This window comes from Perca fluviatilis, chromosome 10 (assembly GCF_010015445.1).
Source record: "Perca fluviatilis chromosome 10, GENO_Pfluv_1.0, whole genome shotgun sequence".
Lineage (NCBI taxonomy): Eukaryota > Metazoa > Chordata > Actinopteri > Perciformes > Percidae > Perca > Perca fluviatilis.
Window position 1 is genome coordinate 14,598,818 of NC_053121.1, and position 19,101 is coordinate 14,617,918.

The window sequence follows — 19,101 nt, forward strand, 5'->3', positions numbered from 1 at the left end:
TTCCATAGACAGTATAATTTCCGATGATGAATGGCTTCATGTCTCATATAGCTTTCTCACTTAGTTTTGTCGACATAAAGCCCCAAAAAAAAGTTCCTTAGCCATCATAAAGTTTTGCAAATCAAGCAAAACAAAGATTAAATTTTTTAAAGCAACCTGTCTCAGTCTTAATATAACTCTCTGCTTAGGTCTCAAATTCGGCAAATTGCCCAAATCTGCTTTGAGAGTCACATAATTACAGTTTGAAAATAATGACCTGTCTTTTTGGTTTCTGCGCACAACTAGGCGGGCCAAAATCTATTGTGAACCTAAATTGATATGTGGGCCGGATCAAAACTTGCGAGGGGCCGGATTTGGCCCAGGCCTCGAGTGTGACACGTTTTAGTGTATCTCCATGTGAACAGAGGCAAGATGAGCTATGACTGCATGATTCAGCAAGGGGCTGGAAGATACATTTATCAAATGTGCTGTTGGTGACACAATGGGCCCTGTTGTTTTATTAACTTTCTATCTGAAGTAAATGTAGCTTAGTAAAATACTTTAATAGACTGGGTAAACCAAGCCCGATTTGCCGAGCTTGGTCTGGTGATAGCCAGACTAATACTTTAATTTAAAATGTGGCAATTAATTTGTGTTATAGAAAACAGTACAAACGCACAAAAAAACTGTAAAAATTCATATCTTACACAAACCTTACTGTGGCTGCTCCCTCCTTCACAGCAGATAAAGTGGGTACATTCTCAGCCTGAACCATTATCTGGGACGCTTTGTGTTATTGGACAATAAGTAAATGTGGTGCAATGTATTGTGATTTTTTTCTTCTTCTATTTGTGTACACATCTTCTCACACAATCTGTGGAAGCAGACTACAGTCTTTGTAGAACATGCACATGATTAAACACAACTAGTACATCACTTCACTTTAATTCAACTTCCACCACATTCAGTTCTCATGTATTACACATTACCCACATCTCCTTATAGCTCACATCAGATTCAGACATGATTTTCACTGTTAGATGAACATTTATCCGTTCATTCAGCCGTCATGCTCAACAGGTCCTCACATGGACTCTAAACAGAAACACTGGTGTGTTTTTACAGAACAATGTGAAACAAATAGTGTTAATATTGTCATATGTGAGGAATCAAACATGTAGAACAGCATACACAGTGTAGCTTTGTTCTAATATTTACAGTAAACAGTTTGTGTGCTCTTCTCAAGCTGCAGCAATGGAGGCGTCGTCCAGCTGTCGACCCTGAGGCTGCGGACAAACAAACAACACCGTGTTCAAATTCACATTACAAAAGACGGCTAACTCAGTGCGTGGACGCATTCCTGTGAGCGTGTTACCTTGACAAAGATGCGCTGGGGCAGGAAGCGTCTCAGTGTGTGTGTGTTGGTCGTCAGGCAGCGGGGCAGGCTGATGTTGAGCTGTGGTAGTATTTGGTAACCAGCCATCAGTGGGTAGTAGTTATACAGCATCTGCTGCTCCGAGCCAGGAAGGATACGCAGACGCACCTGCATACACATGCCAACATTTTGAATTCCAAAATCATACAAATGTGCTAAAGTTTTTGACTCATGTGGTTCTTTGAGGCTGGTATGAAAGCTGTAACTGCACACTTCAAAGTGAACTCTGGCACAGTTTGGTACGGGTTTATGCACAAACACCACAAAAGGTTCAGCTAAGTTAGCTCAGAAGTATTTATTAGTTTGGACCCAGCTGATGGAAATGCAGCGACATCACTCTTTATTCCTCATTTGCCAAATAATCATTTAAAAGTGAGCCCAGTTATACCTGTTTGAGTCCAGAGAACATGAAGGCATCAGACGGTTCCACAGCCATCTCCACCTCCTGCACCAGAGCTGTCCTGTTCTCTATGTGGTAACGGACTGAGAGAGACTCTCTGACTCGTCCAAAGGAGGGCAAATCTGCCCCAAAACAAAGACATTGAGAAATAAACTGTTACAGGTCAAATCCATCAGGAAAATAAATGAGTGAAAATGTGTGCAAAGTAACACCTGGAAGATGAGAGAGAGATGAGATGAATACAAAGCATAGTAAGCCCTAAGGAGCATGTGATGTGAGCGTTCTCTGGACTGACCAGCATGGATGTAAAGAGGGACAGACTCCAGGATGACGTGAGGGAGAGCCACTGCTGTCTGGATCAGTGGACTGTCTGCACTGGACGACTTCCTGTACAAAAAAAAAAAAAAAATAAATAAAGTCAGCAGCTGATCACTCATGACGGTGTGTATGTGTGTGTGCGTGCGTGCGTGCATGTCTGTCTGTGTGCGTGTATGTACCTCCTCCATGAAATCAGGTACTGTCCTGTAGCTACAGTGGTACTACTGTTGGTCAGTGGTGGACACCTGAGACAGAAACACTCACTGGCACACTCGTCTGTCTGCAAAACAACTGATCAGACACAGACACACATTTTTATGTTTTTAAAGTGATGGTTCGGAGTAATTTCACCCTAGGGTCCTTTGCACCATGACCTCGAGCCAAACACCCCCCCAGAAGCTTTTTTCACCTGGGTCTAACATTGGGAGAGTTAGCGTAGAGTAGCGTTAGCCGCTGAATAGCTTAGCGCAGAGGCTAATGGATCCGAGTGTCTCTTAACATTACCCCACTAATAATGCCCGAAAATGATACCAAAGGTCTACACTAGTATATATAGGTTATGCACTCATAAAACGATGGATTGTAAAGTTTGTAAGCACATAAGAAGGTTATGTAAATAACACTCGCCTGCTGGCTTCTGCTCTCTGCTGTTGTTGTTGCTGCTGTAAGACGAGTGCTTAGGGACATCTACAAATTACAACACCGAAAAGAGATGCAACAAAAATATGTTTTAATTTAACTTATTTTTTAAAGTAAGTGCTGTAGTATAACTAGCAGGAGACAAGTAATAATTGAGGTAAGTTTGGAGACATTACCTTATTTAATCATTAAATTAATAAATATTATGTTGCATCTCTTTTCGGTGTTGTAATTTGTAGATGTCCCTAAGCACTCTTACTGCCCGGTAGTAACAGCAGCAGCAGCAGCAGAGAGCAGAAGCCAGCAGGCAAGTGTTATTTACATAAACTTCTGGTGTACTTACAAATTTTACAATCCATCGTTTTATGAGTGCATAACCTATTTGTACTACTGTAGACGTTTGGTATCATTTCGGGCATTATTAGTGGGGTAATGTTAAGAGACACTTCGGATCCATTAGCCCTGCGCTAAGCTATTCAGCTGATAACGCTACGCTACGCTAACGCTCCCAATGTTCGACCCAGGTGAAAAAAGCTTCTGGGGGGGTGTTTGGCTCGAGATCATGGTGCAAAGGACCCTAGGGTGAAATTACTCCGAACCATCACTTTAAGTCCAGCTATGACTGTAAGAAGGTGTGTTTGTAAGCTGAGGGCGCACAGTGTTGGGTACCTTCCTGCAGCTGGGACTGCAGCTGTGCTGTGTTTGTGGTCATAGTAAGCAGCTGCAGAGAGGAGGAGGCCAGCAGGAGAGGCCAGGGAGACGAAGACAGGATGTCTGTCATCAACAGGAAGGGGATGTCCACGGCTACCCGCTCCAGTGGCTCAAACTGCACGCACACACACACAAAATTATAAGTCTAACCACTAAATATGAAGATGATGCTGTTAATACACTGAGAAAGTACCAGCTACAGACCTTGGTGGACACAAACTTGACAGACACCTCAAATGGGACCACCGTCTCTATGGTAACCGTCTCATCCTGAAAGACAATAGGAGAGCAGTGAAGCAGTTATATAAATCAATCACCACGGGGCTTGCCGTCAGAGGAGCTTCTCTACCTTGTGACATTTGCAGACGATCTGGCGTCCTTCCACTGAGGTATCGATGCTGTAGGCCACATGGAACAGGAACACCCGGGGTCCAGTCGACACACACTTCACATATACGCATCTCTCCAACTGCGCGCGCACACACACACAAACACAAACACACACAAACACAAACACACACAAACACACACACACACACACAAAACACACACACACACACACACACACACACACACACACACACACACACACACACACACACACACACACACACACACACACACACACACACACACACACACACACACACACAAGTTAGTACTGCTCACTGTGGAGAAGCTGAAATGTTGGCAGGTGTATATCTAAAAAGGGACAACTCTCTATCTGAAGGAGAAACACGGTGTGAAAAAGGCCAGCAGTTCTTTCATCAGTGTCCTGTGTGTCTCTGGGCCTCAGCTAAACCTCTGCTCTACTTCCATCCTCCAGTAACGTCACACATGTCAAGTTAACTCATGATGAGTTAACAAGGTCACAGTATGGTGCTGGTGATGGCGCAGTGGATATGACACATGCCTTTGGTGTGGGAGATCTGGGTTCGATTCCCACTGCAATACATCAACCAACGTGTCCCTGAGCAAGACACTTAACCCATAGTTGCTCCAGAGGTGTGCAACCTCTGATATATAGCAATTCTAAGTCACTTTGGATAAAAGCGTCAGCTAAATGACATGTCTTGTCTTGGTTATGATAAAGAGACAAACTTAGATTCAGAAGGTGTTCACCATTCTGTTTAGGTGTAAGAATATTTCCTTTCTTGACATTTTGTGAGTTTATCTCCTTAACTAAAAAGCTGAGAGAACTAAGCGAACTTGTTGATCGCGTGCAATGCATCCTGGTACATGTAGGCACAGCTGCCACGGCTCTGCGAGCAGGAGAACTCCGCCAATACAGTGCACACTGGGGGATTTACTTCTTCAATGGACTACATCTACCTTCAGCACTGACTGGATATCCACAGTAAAGCTGCTGAATGCTTCCTAAATAATCTTGCAGTGCATTACATGTTGTGTTCCAGGAGTTTCTCTGAAAGTGTTTGAATGAGTGAGCACCTGTTGGCCGGGGTTCAGATCTCCTAGAGGGACGTCAGGGAGCAGGGCGGGGGCCGTGTCGTCGCACACCTTCGAGCAATCCAGTGTCACGTGCGTGGTCTGGCCTAGATTAGCATCCTGCCCTGGACAGACCATCAGGACAAACACAAAACCACACAATGAAGGTATGCCAGATATTTCCCCATTCCTTAGAGCTTATCTATACCAGACACAGGAGACTAGGAGACTACAACCTTTAATGTTGCTGTGAAAAGATTAAAGACATGGTTCAACATCTTATTTCTGAGTGAGAGGAGATCGATGGTAATCTCACGTCTTTGTTAAATACTTAGCATAAATACTGAAAGCAGGGGGAAACAGCTAGCCTGGCTCTGAGACCTAGCAGCAGCTCTGACATCCGGACACAAACAGGAATGTAAAAATGTGTACATATTTGTGGTCATGGTGGGAGTTTCCTGCTGTAACACTGGTTCTGCTGTACTTTTATCAGTGTACCTGGTTTGAGGCCAGCTGTCAGTTTGACATCCCTTGCCACACCCCCCTCCTGTGATTGGATAGTGAGGCTGATGCAGTACATTTCATTGTTAAGTGCAGGAGGCTGGTGGCTCAGCTGAACGGAGATCTTTGGGACTCTGGAGATGATCCTGAACGACACACAGGAGCATACACGCTAAGAACACGTGCTGCTGTACAAAGGGACAGTTTCTGTGCGAACAAGGCCTTACATGGTGCTGGGCTGCATGCTCAGGCTGTCCCAGTCCAGCTCCTGACGTGCCTCGACAGCCCGCCCACATCGCCGTGATGACCTGCTAGCCAGCAAGGCTTCATGGGTAGAGGCCGCATCGCCACCCGCCCCTCTCCAGCCCACAAACACACAGCGACCGCCGCCGTCACTGCCCAGCATCAGCTCGATGCCTGTCATCTGACACCCAGCAATACACAGTCAGTAACTCGGTCTCTGCCTCACACACAGACACACAGACACACAGACACACACACACACACACACGCTCACCTCGATCTTCTTGCCAACGTCTTCAGTCTTCGCTACAAAGCTGAAGTTGTAGCATTTGGTTTTTCCTGGCAACAGGCTCATACTCTCCTGACCTACAGACTCCACCACACACCACTGGTTGTACTCCTACAGACACACACACACAAACACACACAAACAAACACACAAACACACACACACACGTTAGAAAGCTCAGGGTGTTTTCACCCTTTTAGTTTACTCTGGCCGGAATCAGTTGACGAGTTTGTAAACTTGGTTCGGTTTCTTTTCACAAGGAGAAAAATCCAAGCAAACCTGAACGCAACACTACCAGCTCTTATTGGTCAGATGTGTGTGGGGCGGGAGCAAGAAAGTAAAAACAGGAAGGAGGTCCTGTGTTCTGGACATCTCCATGGTCAAACCATTGACATATATATATAATGGACCAATAGACCCCGTTGCTCTGGACGGAGACCAGTGAAGGATATTAGAAGCACTTTTTCGGTGATGGCCAGCTTTACTGCGCAGCCTCCAACTGACAGAGACAACGTAAATGTGACGTGAGCAACATGTCTGAAAGTTGTAAGTCTTCTGGTAGCTGTGCCGAGAGAAATCTCAATCATTCTGAATCTTACAGAGACGGAGAGTGTAGGTATATGTAAGGAGATAACATAAGCACAGGCTAATTATTGCTAACTAACATGCTAGTTAACATTAGTAATTAAACCTAAACAGCTAACGTAAGTCAAAACTGCGTGCGAGCTTCTCCTGTACTATATGGTAATTCCTCTACTATGCGACAGTAAGTCACTTGGTTATGACACAATCGTTAGCCTATTTTTACAAAAGCGTCTGCTACGGAACCATAACGTGAGGTACAAGGTAATGGAGCCTTTTATACATTGTCGTGTTTCTTTAGAAACAAACAATGGACAAATAGAGTCTTTAAACGCTTCAGATGTAAAAGGTATTCGCAGTCAAGTGACGTAAAAGGCCAGGTAGCAACAAAATGGCGCCATAGATGGCTCGAGTTCTGAAGCGAAGCTTACCCCCTTGGGTCAAACCAGCTCATCTCATTTCAATAATTCTTTTCCAGACATTGTTTCTACGCCTGCTCTTGGCTCTGCTCTGCAGGCGTCTATGTCTGTCAGTCGGTTTCTGTGAGAGAAACATTGAAGCTGCTACAGTTTGCTGCTCTGCTGCATCGCAGATTGCAAAGCACACCTGACTACAGGAGCTGTTTAGCTCAGACATGCAGAGTACACCTGGTAGTTGGGTCGGTTGGTTTAGTCTGCACCCGAGTGCGATTGCTGTGTTCACACCTGCACAAACGAACTGCACCAATGGAGTAAACGCTGTAATAAGGCAGGTGTGAACACGACCTGAGGATCCCACTGGTTTTTATTCCCAGGACTGGATGTGATATTTGTGAAAACTAATTCCTACCTGCCTAAAAAAGCTGCATTTTATTGTGTAAGGTTTAATGTGTTTACCCATAAGCAGGTTTGACAAATACGATTGGAAAATCAAACAGCTGCTTCATTTCTTCATCAACACCATAACACATCTACAACTGCTGGGACATACCAGGATCTACTATTATTAGATTCAACCAGAACTAAAAGTTATTTAAAGGTCCCATGACATGCTGCTTTTTGGATGCTTTTGGTGGGGCAAAGCGGAGGGCGGGGGTGTGGCCTTGACCAGCTTGCGGCCATGGTTGTAGCTCTATTTCCTCATGGTCGGGCCAAATTCTCTGGACAGCTGTGGGCGACGGGCAAAGCAGAGAAAGGGGAGGTAACCTTTCCCCCTTATGATGTCATACAGGGAAGATTACAGATTGGCCCATCTCAGCTTTCATTTTCTCACAAGCAGAGCATGACACCCAGGGCTCGGTTTACACCTATCGGCATTTCTAGCCACTGAGGGACTATAGACAGGCTGGGGGAACTTATATTAATGTTAAAAAAACCTCCTTAAGTTAAATTTTCATGCCATGGGACCTTTAAATATTCCTTGTTATGATGCTGTGTTTAGTGAATATTAGGAGAAAGGAGTACCTGGTTACTGAGGCTCACGGACAGCTTGTTGAAGGACACGGGGTGAGGACAGTCGGCTCGGAGGAAAACCTGGAGTTGGATGAGCTGGTCAACATGGAAACTGGGAGACTGGAACTTGGCCTTACACTGAACTGGAGTCAAAGAGAGAGGGAGAGAGGGGAAACATGCTCATATACCCTGAGAACAATCATTACAACATATTACAGTCCTCACTGGGAACGTGTGCCACAATGAACGTTGATTTATATGATTCATTATCAGCCTTGTGCTTGAAGCTTTAAATGCAACATTTAAAGAAATTATCCAACTGTTAGCAGTATTAGAGATAAAATAAGTATAATAATAATAATAATAATAATAATAATAATAATAATAACGTTTATTGTCATTGCACAGAAACCCATACAATGAAACTGTCAGTGCCACAACTGAAGGTGCATTAGAGCAAAAACAAGATAGACAATAAATGGCTACAATCAAGAATAATTTAACACATAAAAACAGGACGGGACAGGAAAAATATTGCACATGATGTATGTGCATGTGTCCCAAGTGTCCTAAAGACATTACATTTATCCGTGCTGTCTGCGTACATGAAGAACATGGAGGAACAGTTGGAGTGAGAGTGTGATTACTTACTGAATGGGATGTAGTCCTGCACTTCTATAGTGAACTCATTAGAGCCGGCCAAAGCCATGCGGTCGTTCCAGAGCGCCCTGGCTGCAGTGACGGAGGCCGGGTCACACTCCGGCTCGGCCTCAGGGACCTCGTTCTGAAAACAGGAAGACCGTTAGAGCGCGCTGGTCCCTGCCGTGTGACCGCCTAATGTGGGACTAACGTCACTGTGCAGCCACACAATGCATTCTATATATTACTGTCATGGCTGCCCTGCCATGGTCAATCACACCTCTCTGCACACAGTAACAGCCGGACGAGGCTCAGTGCCATGCTAGCTCTTTGAGGCTGCAGTCCTTCTACTCACCTTCAGGACTTTGATGAGATTCTTCTCAATCCTCAACTTCTGCTCCTCCTTCAAGGTTGAAGCTGGAAGACAAGAAGACTAAGACATTACCTCTTCTACCATTATTATCAGAACGGTTTCCTTGCTTCTATACTGAAATGTCTTGTGCTATAATTATTAGTTTTAAACTTAGCAAACAATCAGATGGCAGAGCATCACAAATAAGTTGTCGGCCTGTGGGCTGGAGCCTCGACACTTGTTCAGTTGAGGGACAGGGAGGAACATGAACTCAGTCAATCATTTAAAGTTTTACAGGACCAAGAGAAGGACTCCTTCTACTTGAATCATTGTTCTTGTGTGTGATGACTAATGACTAATCTCATCTTTGAGCTGTAGAAACATCATGGGGAAGCATTGTTGTTTGATATGGACAGGTTATTGTATTATACAGCCATATTGCCTCGTAGTCACTGTTACACTTTGCTGCCAAAAACAAAACTGGTCCGGTTGAAAAGTTGTGGAATCGTACTGAAAATATCCCAGAATTCAATTAAAGTTAAAGTAAAATGGACAGCTTGCATCATCATCCCCGATTGGCTAAGGCTGGCTGAGTGTAGCGTGCTGCTCACCTCTTCCCAGCAGCTCCATGCAGTATATCATGTAGTCTCTAACACTGGCCATCAGGTAGGCACAGCGCAGAGCCGTGCTCACTATGGCTGTCAGCAGGCCCCACCAGCGCTCGGTGCGATAGTCACACATTACATAGTCCAACAGCCTGAGAACACGCACACACACACACACACACACACACACACTTAGATATCCTACTGACAAACTCAGATTTAGGAAACAATCTCCCTGGAACTGGCTGTCAAATCGTACAGTGTGCAGCGTGTGTTTGACTCACTTCAGGGCTTTAGTGTAGTCTTTAGCGTGGTAGTATTCCTCTCCCATTTGCACCACTGCGCGGGACACACACAATGTTCAGAGTCAACACAACAGAGGGCAGCCTGAATCTGAAGCGAAATGCTTCTTGAAGGTTGAAATGAGGTTTAAAAAAGGATGCTTTGATGAGCTCGCCTCACTATGTGATGATCATATTACATTAACATAACGTCAAACAATTCCACAGCCTCAAACATGTGTACCTGATGAGTGCAGTTGTTAACTTGGACATGTGAATGCTTGAAAGGGTAATGCACTGATAATCAAGCTCGCTATAAAACACAATCTGCAGATTTATTCTGGAGAATAACATGTAGCGCCTTTAATAACAATGAAATGTAGCGTTCCTCCCCTGTGGGGCCACAGGAGGCATTAAAGGACTGGAGCACAGTGCTACTCACTGAGGTGACTCTTCATTCGAGGGCACTTGTACTTCTTGAACTGGGCCACAGCGTTACTGAGAAGTGCTATTATCAGCTCCTGCAGGGGCACAGACAGAAAGAGGCAGGGCTTCATACAACAGTCACACAACTATTATCAGCTGCTGTAGTGGCAGACAGAAAGAGGTGGGGCTTCATACACCAGTAACACAACTATTATCAGCTGCTGTAGTGGCAGACAGAAAGAGGTGGGGCTTCATACACCAGTAACACAACTATTATCAGCTGCTGTAGAGGTACAAACAGAAAGAGGTGGGGCTTCATACAACAGTAACACAACTATTATCAGCTGCTGTAGAGGCACAAACAGAAAGAGGCAAGGCTACATATAACAGCATTAGGCAGCTTTCAGATTGCCTGCGTCGGCCGGCCGAAAACATGTCTTTCCATTCATTTTGAATGGGGGTAGTGTGTTTAGGCTGCGGCGGGGGGGGTTGCCACACGGGGGATACTCAAAAAAAAAACGCAGGGGGCCTGTGGCAAAAAGTTGAGACCGACGCAACCCCACGTCACGCTACGGTGGCCAATCACGTAACCGGAGATTGGACTTGTCAGTGTGTTTTAAAACACCAAACACAAGCACTGAACTGCACGGGAGTTTGTGGAACAGCTGAATGTTTCCGGTAACAACAAAGCCCTCGCTATGTCTCGCTTGTCTCTTTTCTTTCCTGTGAAATGAAGCTGCCTTCAAGTGCGGTCGGAAACATTGAAATCTATAACAATCTGACGGAAAATCGCCCAATCACTTTTTTTTGTGTGAATGCCCCGTTACTGGGAAGTGCTAAATGTAATGAGTTCATCCTTGCATCCAAGTGGACGTTTGCTCCAAATGTGAAGAGACTCCCCCTAGGTGTTCCTGAGGTACCGCGGTCACGAGAATGGGAGGGCCAACCTGAAAAGCTATAGCTCCGACACTGTGGCTGTCTCAGATGGGAATTACACAGAAACAGGGATTGTCTCAGGCTACAGCCACACTGATAGCAATATCACTTGTACTAAACAGATATTAAAATGAACTCAGCTGTGCTGCTTTCAGTATTCTTCTAATACTGAAAGCAGCACAGACGTGACTACCAGAGGTTAATTCAACATGGATAACGAGTCACAGCAGTTTGTGCCCTTGTTGTCGGTGCTAGCAGCAGCTGTGCAGTTAAACTTTGCGTTTTATAATGCTACCACTGTCTATATGTGCAGGAGGCCATATATTGCAATCAGCCCTACACCTTGTTTACACCAGCACAAGCATGACCAGTGCACGTGAATGGTCTGTGACATATTTATATATATTTAAGGCGTGTTAGTATGGACGGAGTGTTAAAACGCTTGTAAAGACAGAGAAAACGTATCTGTGTGTACATAATGTAATTTACTACAAAGAAAACCCATCAGAATACTTTGAAAGATGCTATAATCGCATATTAATTACAGAACTAGTGGTTTAAAGTGTAATAGCTGCTGCCGTGAATCAGCGAGCTAGGATAGAGCTGTGTATTAAGTGAGTGTTCTCACAGAATGTGGAACGTCTCTCTCTTTAATCTGCAGCGCCACAATCCCTGTCTTCTCCTTCTCTGCATCTGGAGGGTCAATACCTGCAAATACAAAGCCAAGTTTTACTCCCACAACACTGCTTCTTTATTATCTTCTTCATTAATGCTGTGTGTGTGTGTCAGTCATACTCTGGTGTCCTTGTCTCCATGGTCTCTGGCCGTAGAAGTCCAGTCCCCCACTCTGGGTGTCCCCTGGTTCGGAGGAGGGATAACTCGCTCCAGCCTAAAGTAACCAACCAATCAAATTAAACCTCTGAGTGGTGCTTTATGAGTACCTACAGGCTTCCCAACAGAAACGTTTTTTCAGTCTGGTTTAAGCTGGGGAATATTATCGGTTATAGGATTACATTAGGACCTGTAGCAGCACTTATTTGTACTAGAACAGAGAAGGTGGGTTTTGATTTGTTACTGAACTGTGTGTGTCACTTAGAGAGGTAGTAAGAGTAGCTGTAGCATCATCACCTGACAGAGCTGCTGAGCCAGGGTCTTTCTGTCCTGACTGTAACAGGCAGCCTGCTGGTAGTAGAAACCAGGGTTCTGGGTCTGGATGGCTGTCAGACCCAACTTTATTGCTTCATCAAACAGCTCCCCAAACGACTGGAACCTGTTAGGAAGACAGTGGGCCATTATACAGCTGGTCATCAGGGATTGAGATCAACTTTTTGAAAACTACAGACATTTAACAGCTGAAGAGCAGAGGTGCTGCCGCGGGGCTCGGGTCCATCATGACAACAGTCCTCAGAAATGTCTCAAAACTGGGGCGCCCTCTAGCTCACCCAATAAGAGCGTTCGCCCCATGCTGGCTGAGTCCTGCAGAGGCGCAGGGTTCGACCTGCTGCCCTTTGCAGCGTGTCATCCCCCATCTCTCTCCCCCCTTTCAAGTCTATCCACTGTCACTTCATAATAAAAGGGAAAAAGCTCCCAAAAAATGTCTCAAAACTTTTCATGTTGTAGGAAAATTCTGTTACACAGCCAAGCAAACGATTTAATTTTCTTTCTTTTTTTTATAATTCTACCATTTCTACTAAATGTAAACAGCATTGTATTGTGAATCACTTCAACATGCTACATGCAGGGTGTGTGTAGACAGTGTGTCTCTCACTGTTTGGACATCCATGCTGCGTGCTCAAACGCCAGTTCAGCACTGCCGATCTTCTTCTTACACAGGTCAATGTGCTTCCTGAACTGGGCTATAGCATCCAGAGGAGTGTTGTGCTGGAAACACAGACGGCAGATCTGAAGAGACACAAAGAGGGAGAAGGAGAGAGAAACGAAATGTGGTCAGTAACGACAGACTTCCATCTGCTTTAGGCTGCCTCTGTAACGTTGATCCTTTAAAGACCAGCGACAGGGAGACAGACAGACAAGTACCTTATAGTTGATGAATCCAGCCATAGTTTTGATCTCCAGCATGTTGGTCTCGTGGGCCCTGAGCTCATGAACTAGACTGTATGCAGTCCTGTAGTACCTACAGACACAAACCAAATCAGTGGAAGAGAAAGAGCTTGAGTGCAGTGTGCAGCTTGAAACAAGCTAGCGCGGACCGCTGATTAGCTTACAATGCTAGTATTCGGGGGGCACAGGGAAAGTAAAAACAAATCGCTATTTATACCACTAAAAAGGCTCAAGACGGCAGCCGCCTGTATCTGTCTCATTATCACAACAATCTATTATCTTCTCCATGATGGATACAGGCTGAGACTTACTTGAGAGCGTTCTGGGTGTCCTGTTTCAGCTCACTGAAGAAGGCGATTTTAAACTGGTGTCTGACAAACAGCAGCTGGGAGAAGAGGAGAGTGTGAGGAGAACAGCTCCATCTGTTTCAAACTGTAGTTGGACTGCATTCCTTTCTTCCTACCTGATGGGTTGTCTTGTTGAGGAACTCTTTATGTGATTTGACTCGACGGATCTCAGTGTAGTAGTACGTCTGGGCATGTTCGTAGAAAGCATTCTCCAATCTACAGAATCACAGGGAAGAACACAGTCTCAGTGTGCAGGACTACACCTCATTAACAGGGCTGTACATTTCCAATGTATATATCACTATCACCCCATTAACACCTGGAATGATAACGCGTCTCCTATCCAGTTTGTATCTAGATGTGATGTAACCTGATTACATTTACAGCTGGTATCAACGTGTCTCCGGTGTCTACACTGAGATCTGAAGGCTCAGGCCAGCTCAAACAGCCGAACGTCCTTTTCCTCTCCATCTGTCTGCTGCTGCGCACAGCGCACGGTGGACAGACATGTTGCAGAGGTCTGCCATTTGAAATGCAGTTTGGGAACGTTCTGGAGATGCACCGTGCAGAAGCACCGGCCACAGCTACCAGCAGCGATGCCACACCGTGCTGCACCGTGGTTCTCTATCGGACTCTTCTCTTGTTGCTGCACGGACACGTTCTTGGTGTGTGTGCTGAAAGGTGGGCGCTCCCTGGCGCTCTGAGCTGTTGGAGGCTGCTGCTGGTGCTGCTGCTGCTGTTGGTGGTGGTATGTGGATTGAAAACTCATTTGCATTTACACTGTGTTCACTGTGTTCACAACGCGACCCTGACCACCTGTGGAGATGGTTTGACTGACAGGATTACAAACCTTCCTCAATGCATTTTGGGTGCACTGACACCTGGACTTTAATGTGGCCACTATGTGGCACATGTATGTAAAACACAAACTTCAATTACTTTAAACTGGATGTCATTTGGACCATTAAATTGCAAAATATCTTTGTAGGTATAAAACTGGGTATCTCTATGGCATTAGTGAATTGGTAACTACCTTATAATGTAGCCCACTAAGTGGTCGGTGTGTGGCAGCACGAAGAGACTCTTGCCAGACAGATCACAGGCATTACAAAGAGCTGCAGCTCTCTCTGATGCCACCAGGTCCTCTCCTGTTCAGAAGAGAAGATACGAGAAATTTGGCAAGGCAAAGAAACAGACAGCGGATTGCTAAGGTTGGCTCTAACAGCAGATGGAAAGAAGCTGCCTAAAGTCTACAGCTAGTTTGGTTGACAGATGGAAAACTTGATTATAAAATGTACAACACCAGTTGTACTGCTGCGAGTCAGAAAGAGAGACAGGGATATACTGGAGACACTCCTTAAGGCACATGTGCATAAGCTAATAGAGTAGAGATGTTTACCTGGAGGCAGAGGAGTTTTCTTCTGGATCAGAACCACAGCCACCTTGGTGTTCCTGCCCTGAAGACTGGTCCTAAAGACACACAAACACAACATGACTGCAGATGGAAGTCTGGAGTCTAGAGGCGGCGGCACATACAGAGTAATCGCTCCCATGAACTTTGCTACAATTTGTTTTCATTCGTCGTCTTTTCGCCTGCTGAACGAGTAGTTTATTAACTGCACAAATACATGGTTACATGAGCAGTACACAAAGTGCCGTCAGCCAACCTGCTCACCCACTCACAGCTCAGTGTGGCTCTCTGATTGGTTACACAGTATGTCAGTCTACCTGATATCCCAATACCTTGACAGGCAGGGAGGGGGGAGAGAGGACAGCACCGCCGTGTTAATATGAATCCCACTGTGACAGTGTTTGTGTAATTACTCTCACTGCCACAGGGGGGAGACGGACTAAAGTTTCACGCCTCAGCTTCAAGATGCCAGCCCAAATATCTGCCAAGAGAACTCACCAGTGCTTTTGTTACATTCCTCCTGTCGCAAATACAAAAGATGCAGTACCATTTTTGTTTTTTTGCTTTACTTGTGTAGCATAAAGGGACTACAACTGCATTTGGTCGTGCAGCCCTGTGTTGTACGATGACAATAAATGAACATCACAGATGAATTTTACTGCAGTTATGTTTCTGCTTAGGGTGTTAAGGAGCTGATCTGCAGGATAGTTCAAGTTTAGAAATGCTTTCACTACTAAAGTCACTGAAGAATACTTGCACAAGTTTTGGAAAATGGAAATAGCAACTATTATTTTATAAACGACTTAATAGGTGGAAAAGGATTATGGTAGTTATGGTTATGGAAGTTTTAGTGAAAAACAGATGCTGAAAATCCATGTGACGGGTTGTATCTGATGACAAACCAACCAGCAGGACTGATACATAAAAAATGTTGACTGAAACTTCGCTGCACCTACCTGCTCTCTCACCCCTGATCACCCAATAAAAGCTTTTCTCAAGGCAAATAAAATGTTCGCCTACCTGACAATCTCCACCTTAGTTGCACATTCAGATTGTTTCTCTTTCCACTGTGGGTCGTCCCAGTCCAGCTCGTAGAACAGAACAACCAGAGCTGGTACCAGGTTCAGGTGTTTGTTCATCCAGCCTGTTTTCAGGATGCCTTTGGGGATGTACCACTCATAGGACGTTCGCTAGACAGAGAGATAAACCATCATCCGTAACGTTACTGCACAGACGGCAGCACTGAGCTGACATGAAGACGAGTGAGTGATGCAAGCTGAAACTGTGTTCCTGTCAAAAGGTTGATGGACTTCCAGATCTCTTTATGACCAGCTGCTCACCTTAGTGCGACACTTGGGGTATTCATGGTCTCCTGGGAGGACTTTGAAAGAGATAGGGACTCTGTCAGCTCGCCGGTTGGCGCAGAAGGCGTCCCAAATGGCCCGGTGCACGGCATTGTACACCACATCCAGACCGGTCAAAGCCACGAAGGCCATGGGCCGACAACATAGCTCTGGAGGAAGCTCCCACTGGGAACCTGCCATCATGGTGCTCTAACAACGGACACACCTACACAGGACAGAGCAACATCACTGACACACCTACACAGGACAGAGCAACATCACTGACACACCTACACAGGACAGAGCAGCATCACTGACACACCTACACAGGACAGAGCAACATCACTGACACACCTACACAGGACAGAGCAACATCACTGACACACCTACACAGGACAGAGCAGCATCACTGACACACCTACACAGGACAGAGCAGCATCACTGACACACCTACACAGGACAGAGCAGCATCACTGACACATCTACACAGGACAGAGCAACATCACTGACACACCTACACAGGACAGAGCAACATCACTGACACACCTACACAGGACAGAGCAACATCATTGCAGCACAGACATCTTTAAAGGATTCTCTGTACTTGATAACCGAGTGCAGCAGGTTAAAAGGCATCTTAAATAAATGGTAATGCGCAGACATCTTATATCAATATTTTACATTGGGTTTCTGTGAATTTATTTAAAATAAATTCCGTGCAGGAAGTCATCGGTTACAGACACACACAGAAAGCCTTTATGGACCTGCAGGTCACATGACTGTCAGCTCAGTTAGCTCAGTTGAGCTAAGAGCTAACAGTTCAGTTGTTTACACCCTGCAGAGCTTTACACATTTCATGACAAGACACCTCATTTAGCACATCTCTTTATATACACATCTAACGTTACTGCAGTTACAGTTGAAAAGAGGCTGCCACATTTCATAGTTATTAATTTCAAGACGAAAGCGGAAGTGAGATAACCTAACGCGGCTAACGCTATTAGCATTATCAAAACGTTAAAGAACAACATACCTCAGTTGCATTACTTGAGGTGAACTGGTGACGGGTAGTTTGGTTGAGTTAGCTAGCTGTAGCTAACGTTAACGTTACTTCGCAAGCAGAGCAGTGGTCTATCAAGGCTAACAGCTAACGTTAGCTAAGTTAACGTTATAACGTTATATATAGCTAGCTAGCTAGGTAACGTTAGTGGGCGAGGTGGCGAATTTAACTAGGAAATCAACGCCAAAGAACTTTCAGCTTTAGGCTGCCTGGCCTCGTGTTAATCACCGAAGTGTCAAACCCGACAGGTCACAAAATAATAAGAGCTAATTTAGCAGCTGTTGCTGAAGCAACAACTAACTAGCTTCCAGTGGCGGAAGGTCCTTGAATAACACTTCCGGTTTGGCTTTTCAAAGTTAGGTGCTACCCTTCTTACTGTCTATGGTGCTACCTCACAAACTACATTATTCGTTTTAACAACAAGAAAGGCAGATGATGATGAAAACATCCTAATACAAATTATGATAAATATCACAACTATAACCATGACAATTATACTCCTGTCTCTCCACACAGCATTCTAAAAAATACAAAGCAATCTGTTATCTGAGGATGTCATGTCAAACTCACTGCTGTCCTTGACCTTATTATAATTGACACCTGTCTGGCACAGCCTTGGTGCTGTGAGTGAGGGAATGTTAGGCCTAATAGGCTATGTTAAGGTGGGGAAATAAATATATGACCTAGTATGTTATCATATTCATGGCTGTGATATTCCGAGGGACTGCCACTTGGTCACTTTAAGATTTATATATGCACAATTGCTGTGTATTGTTGTTTACGGTGTATTTTGTCATATATGCCAGTGCCAAAGACACATTTTCATTTTATGCTAATCTAATGGACAATAACATCTGTATAACACTATAATAATGTTACCATAAAAAGCAGTAGGAAGACATGTAATTCTAGCTGACATGAGTGTCAGGCTGCATTATTGATGACACCTTGGAGGTAAAGTGCTGCTTTGTAAGCAGAACACATCACATTGTTACTGAATATTACCAAAATGATATCTCTGTGTATCAGCCCCCTGGTATTTGAAGCAGTGCCTCAGCAGGAGAGGATGAGATGAGCTCTGCAGGGATGAGATCTGGAGCACAGGGAGCTTTTAATGAGGCGCAGCAGCTACTATAGCAACAACTCAGGACCTGCTGCAGGTTCTTTTGTTTCCTGTGCAGGGACAGAGTGTGCTACTTAAATGGATGGAAGATGGGAGGATCAAACACCAAGAATAGAAATGGACCATGAAGTGTGTTTGTGTGTTATGATGGATGCAGTGAAGACTGAAGATTGGTCTCAGAAATAGGCAGATGGAATTATTGAACAGGAAAAAAAAATGAAAGGTTAAGCTTGTCCTAAAAAAAAAGGTCCTAAAAGGCTTGACGAGTCAAACACATGAAAACATGATTGACATTATCAGTCTGAAATCCCATGTCAAATCTGTCTGGGAGATGGATAAACGGAGATATTTCAGGGGGTTTAAGTGCATGTCCGGATAAGGGCACTTTAAGTACAGGACAGACACTAGAATACAAAAGACACAGTGAGCTGGCAGAGCCACACAGTGGCGACAGATTCAAACTGAAGCTGTTCAGTTCCTCTGATGGAGATCTTATCGGAGGTGACGATCTGTTGGCTCAAACAGTGTCTCAGTTTACCTCTGA

At 44.8% G+C, this 19,101-nt stretch overlaps 1 protein-coding gene across 1 annotated transcript; it reads right to left on the bottom strand.

Moving 5' to 3' along the window:
• Nucleotides 1-905: 905 nt before the first annotated feature.
• On the bottom strand, nt 906-17,768 carry trappc11 (trafficking protein particle complex subunit 11). Its single transcript, XM_039813615.1, has 30 exons — nt 17,408-17,768; nt 16,372-16,600; nt 16,052-16,221; nt 15,020-15,090; nt 14,654-14,768; nt 13,737-13,836; nt 13,585-13,658; nt 13,250-13,346; nt 12,981-13,114; nt 12,341-12,482; nt 12,008-12,101; nt 11,841-11,920; nt 10,293-10,371; nt 9,854-9,908; nt 9,576-9,721; nt 8,968-9,029; nt 8,625-8,757; nt 7,986-8,116; nt 5,947-6,072; nt 5,657-5,853; nt 5,427-5,575; nt 4,932-5,053; nt 3,832-3,951; nt 3,687-3,752; nt 3,441-3,597; nt 2,312-2,423; nt 2,110-2,201; nt 1,803-1,936; nt 1,355-1,522; nt 906-1,265 (listed from the first exon to the last, which is right to left on the bottom strand). The coding sequence occupies exons 2-30, from the start codon at nt 16,576-16,578 to the stop codon at nt 1,221-1,223; spliced, it is 3,378 nt and encodes a 1,125-aa protein (XP_039669549.1). The 5' UTR covers nt 16,579-16,600; nt 17,408-17,768; the 3' UTR covers nt 906-1,220.
• Between the last annotated feature and the right edge of the window lie 1,333 nt (nt 17,769-19,101).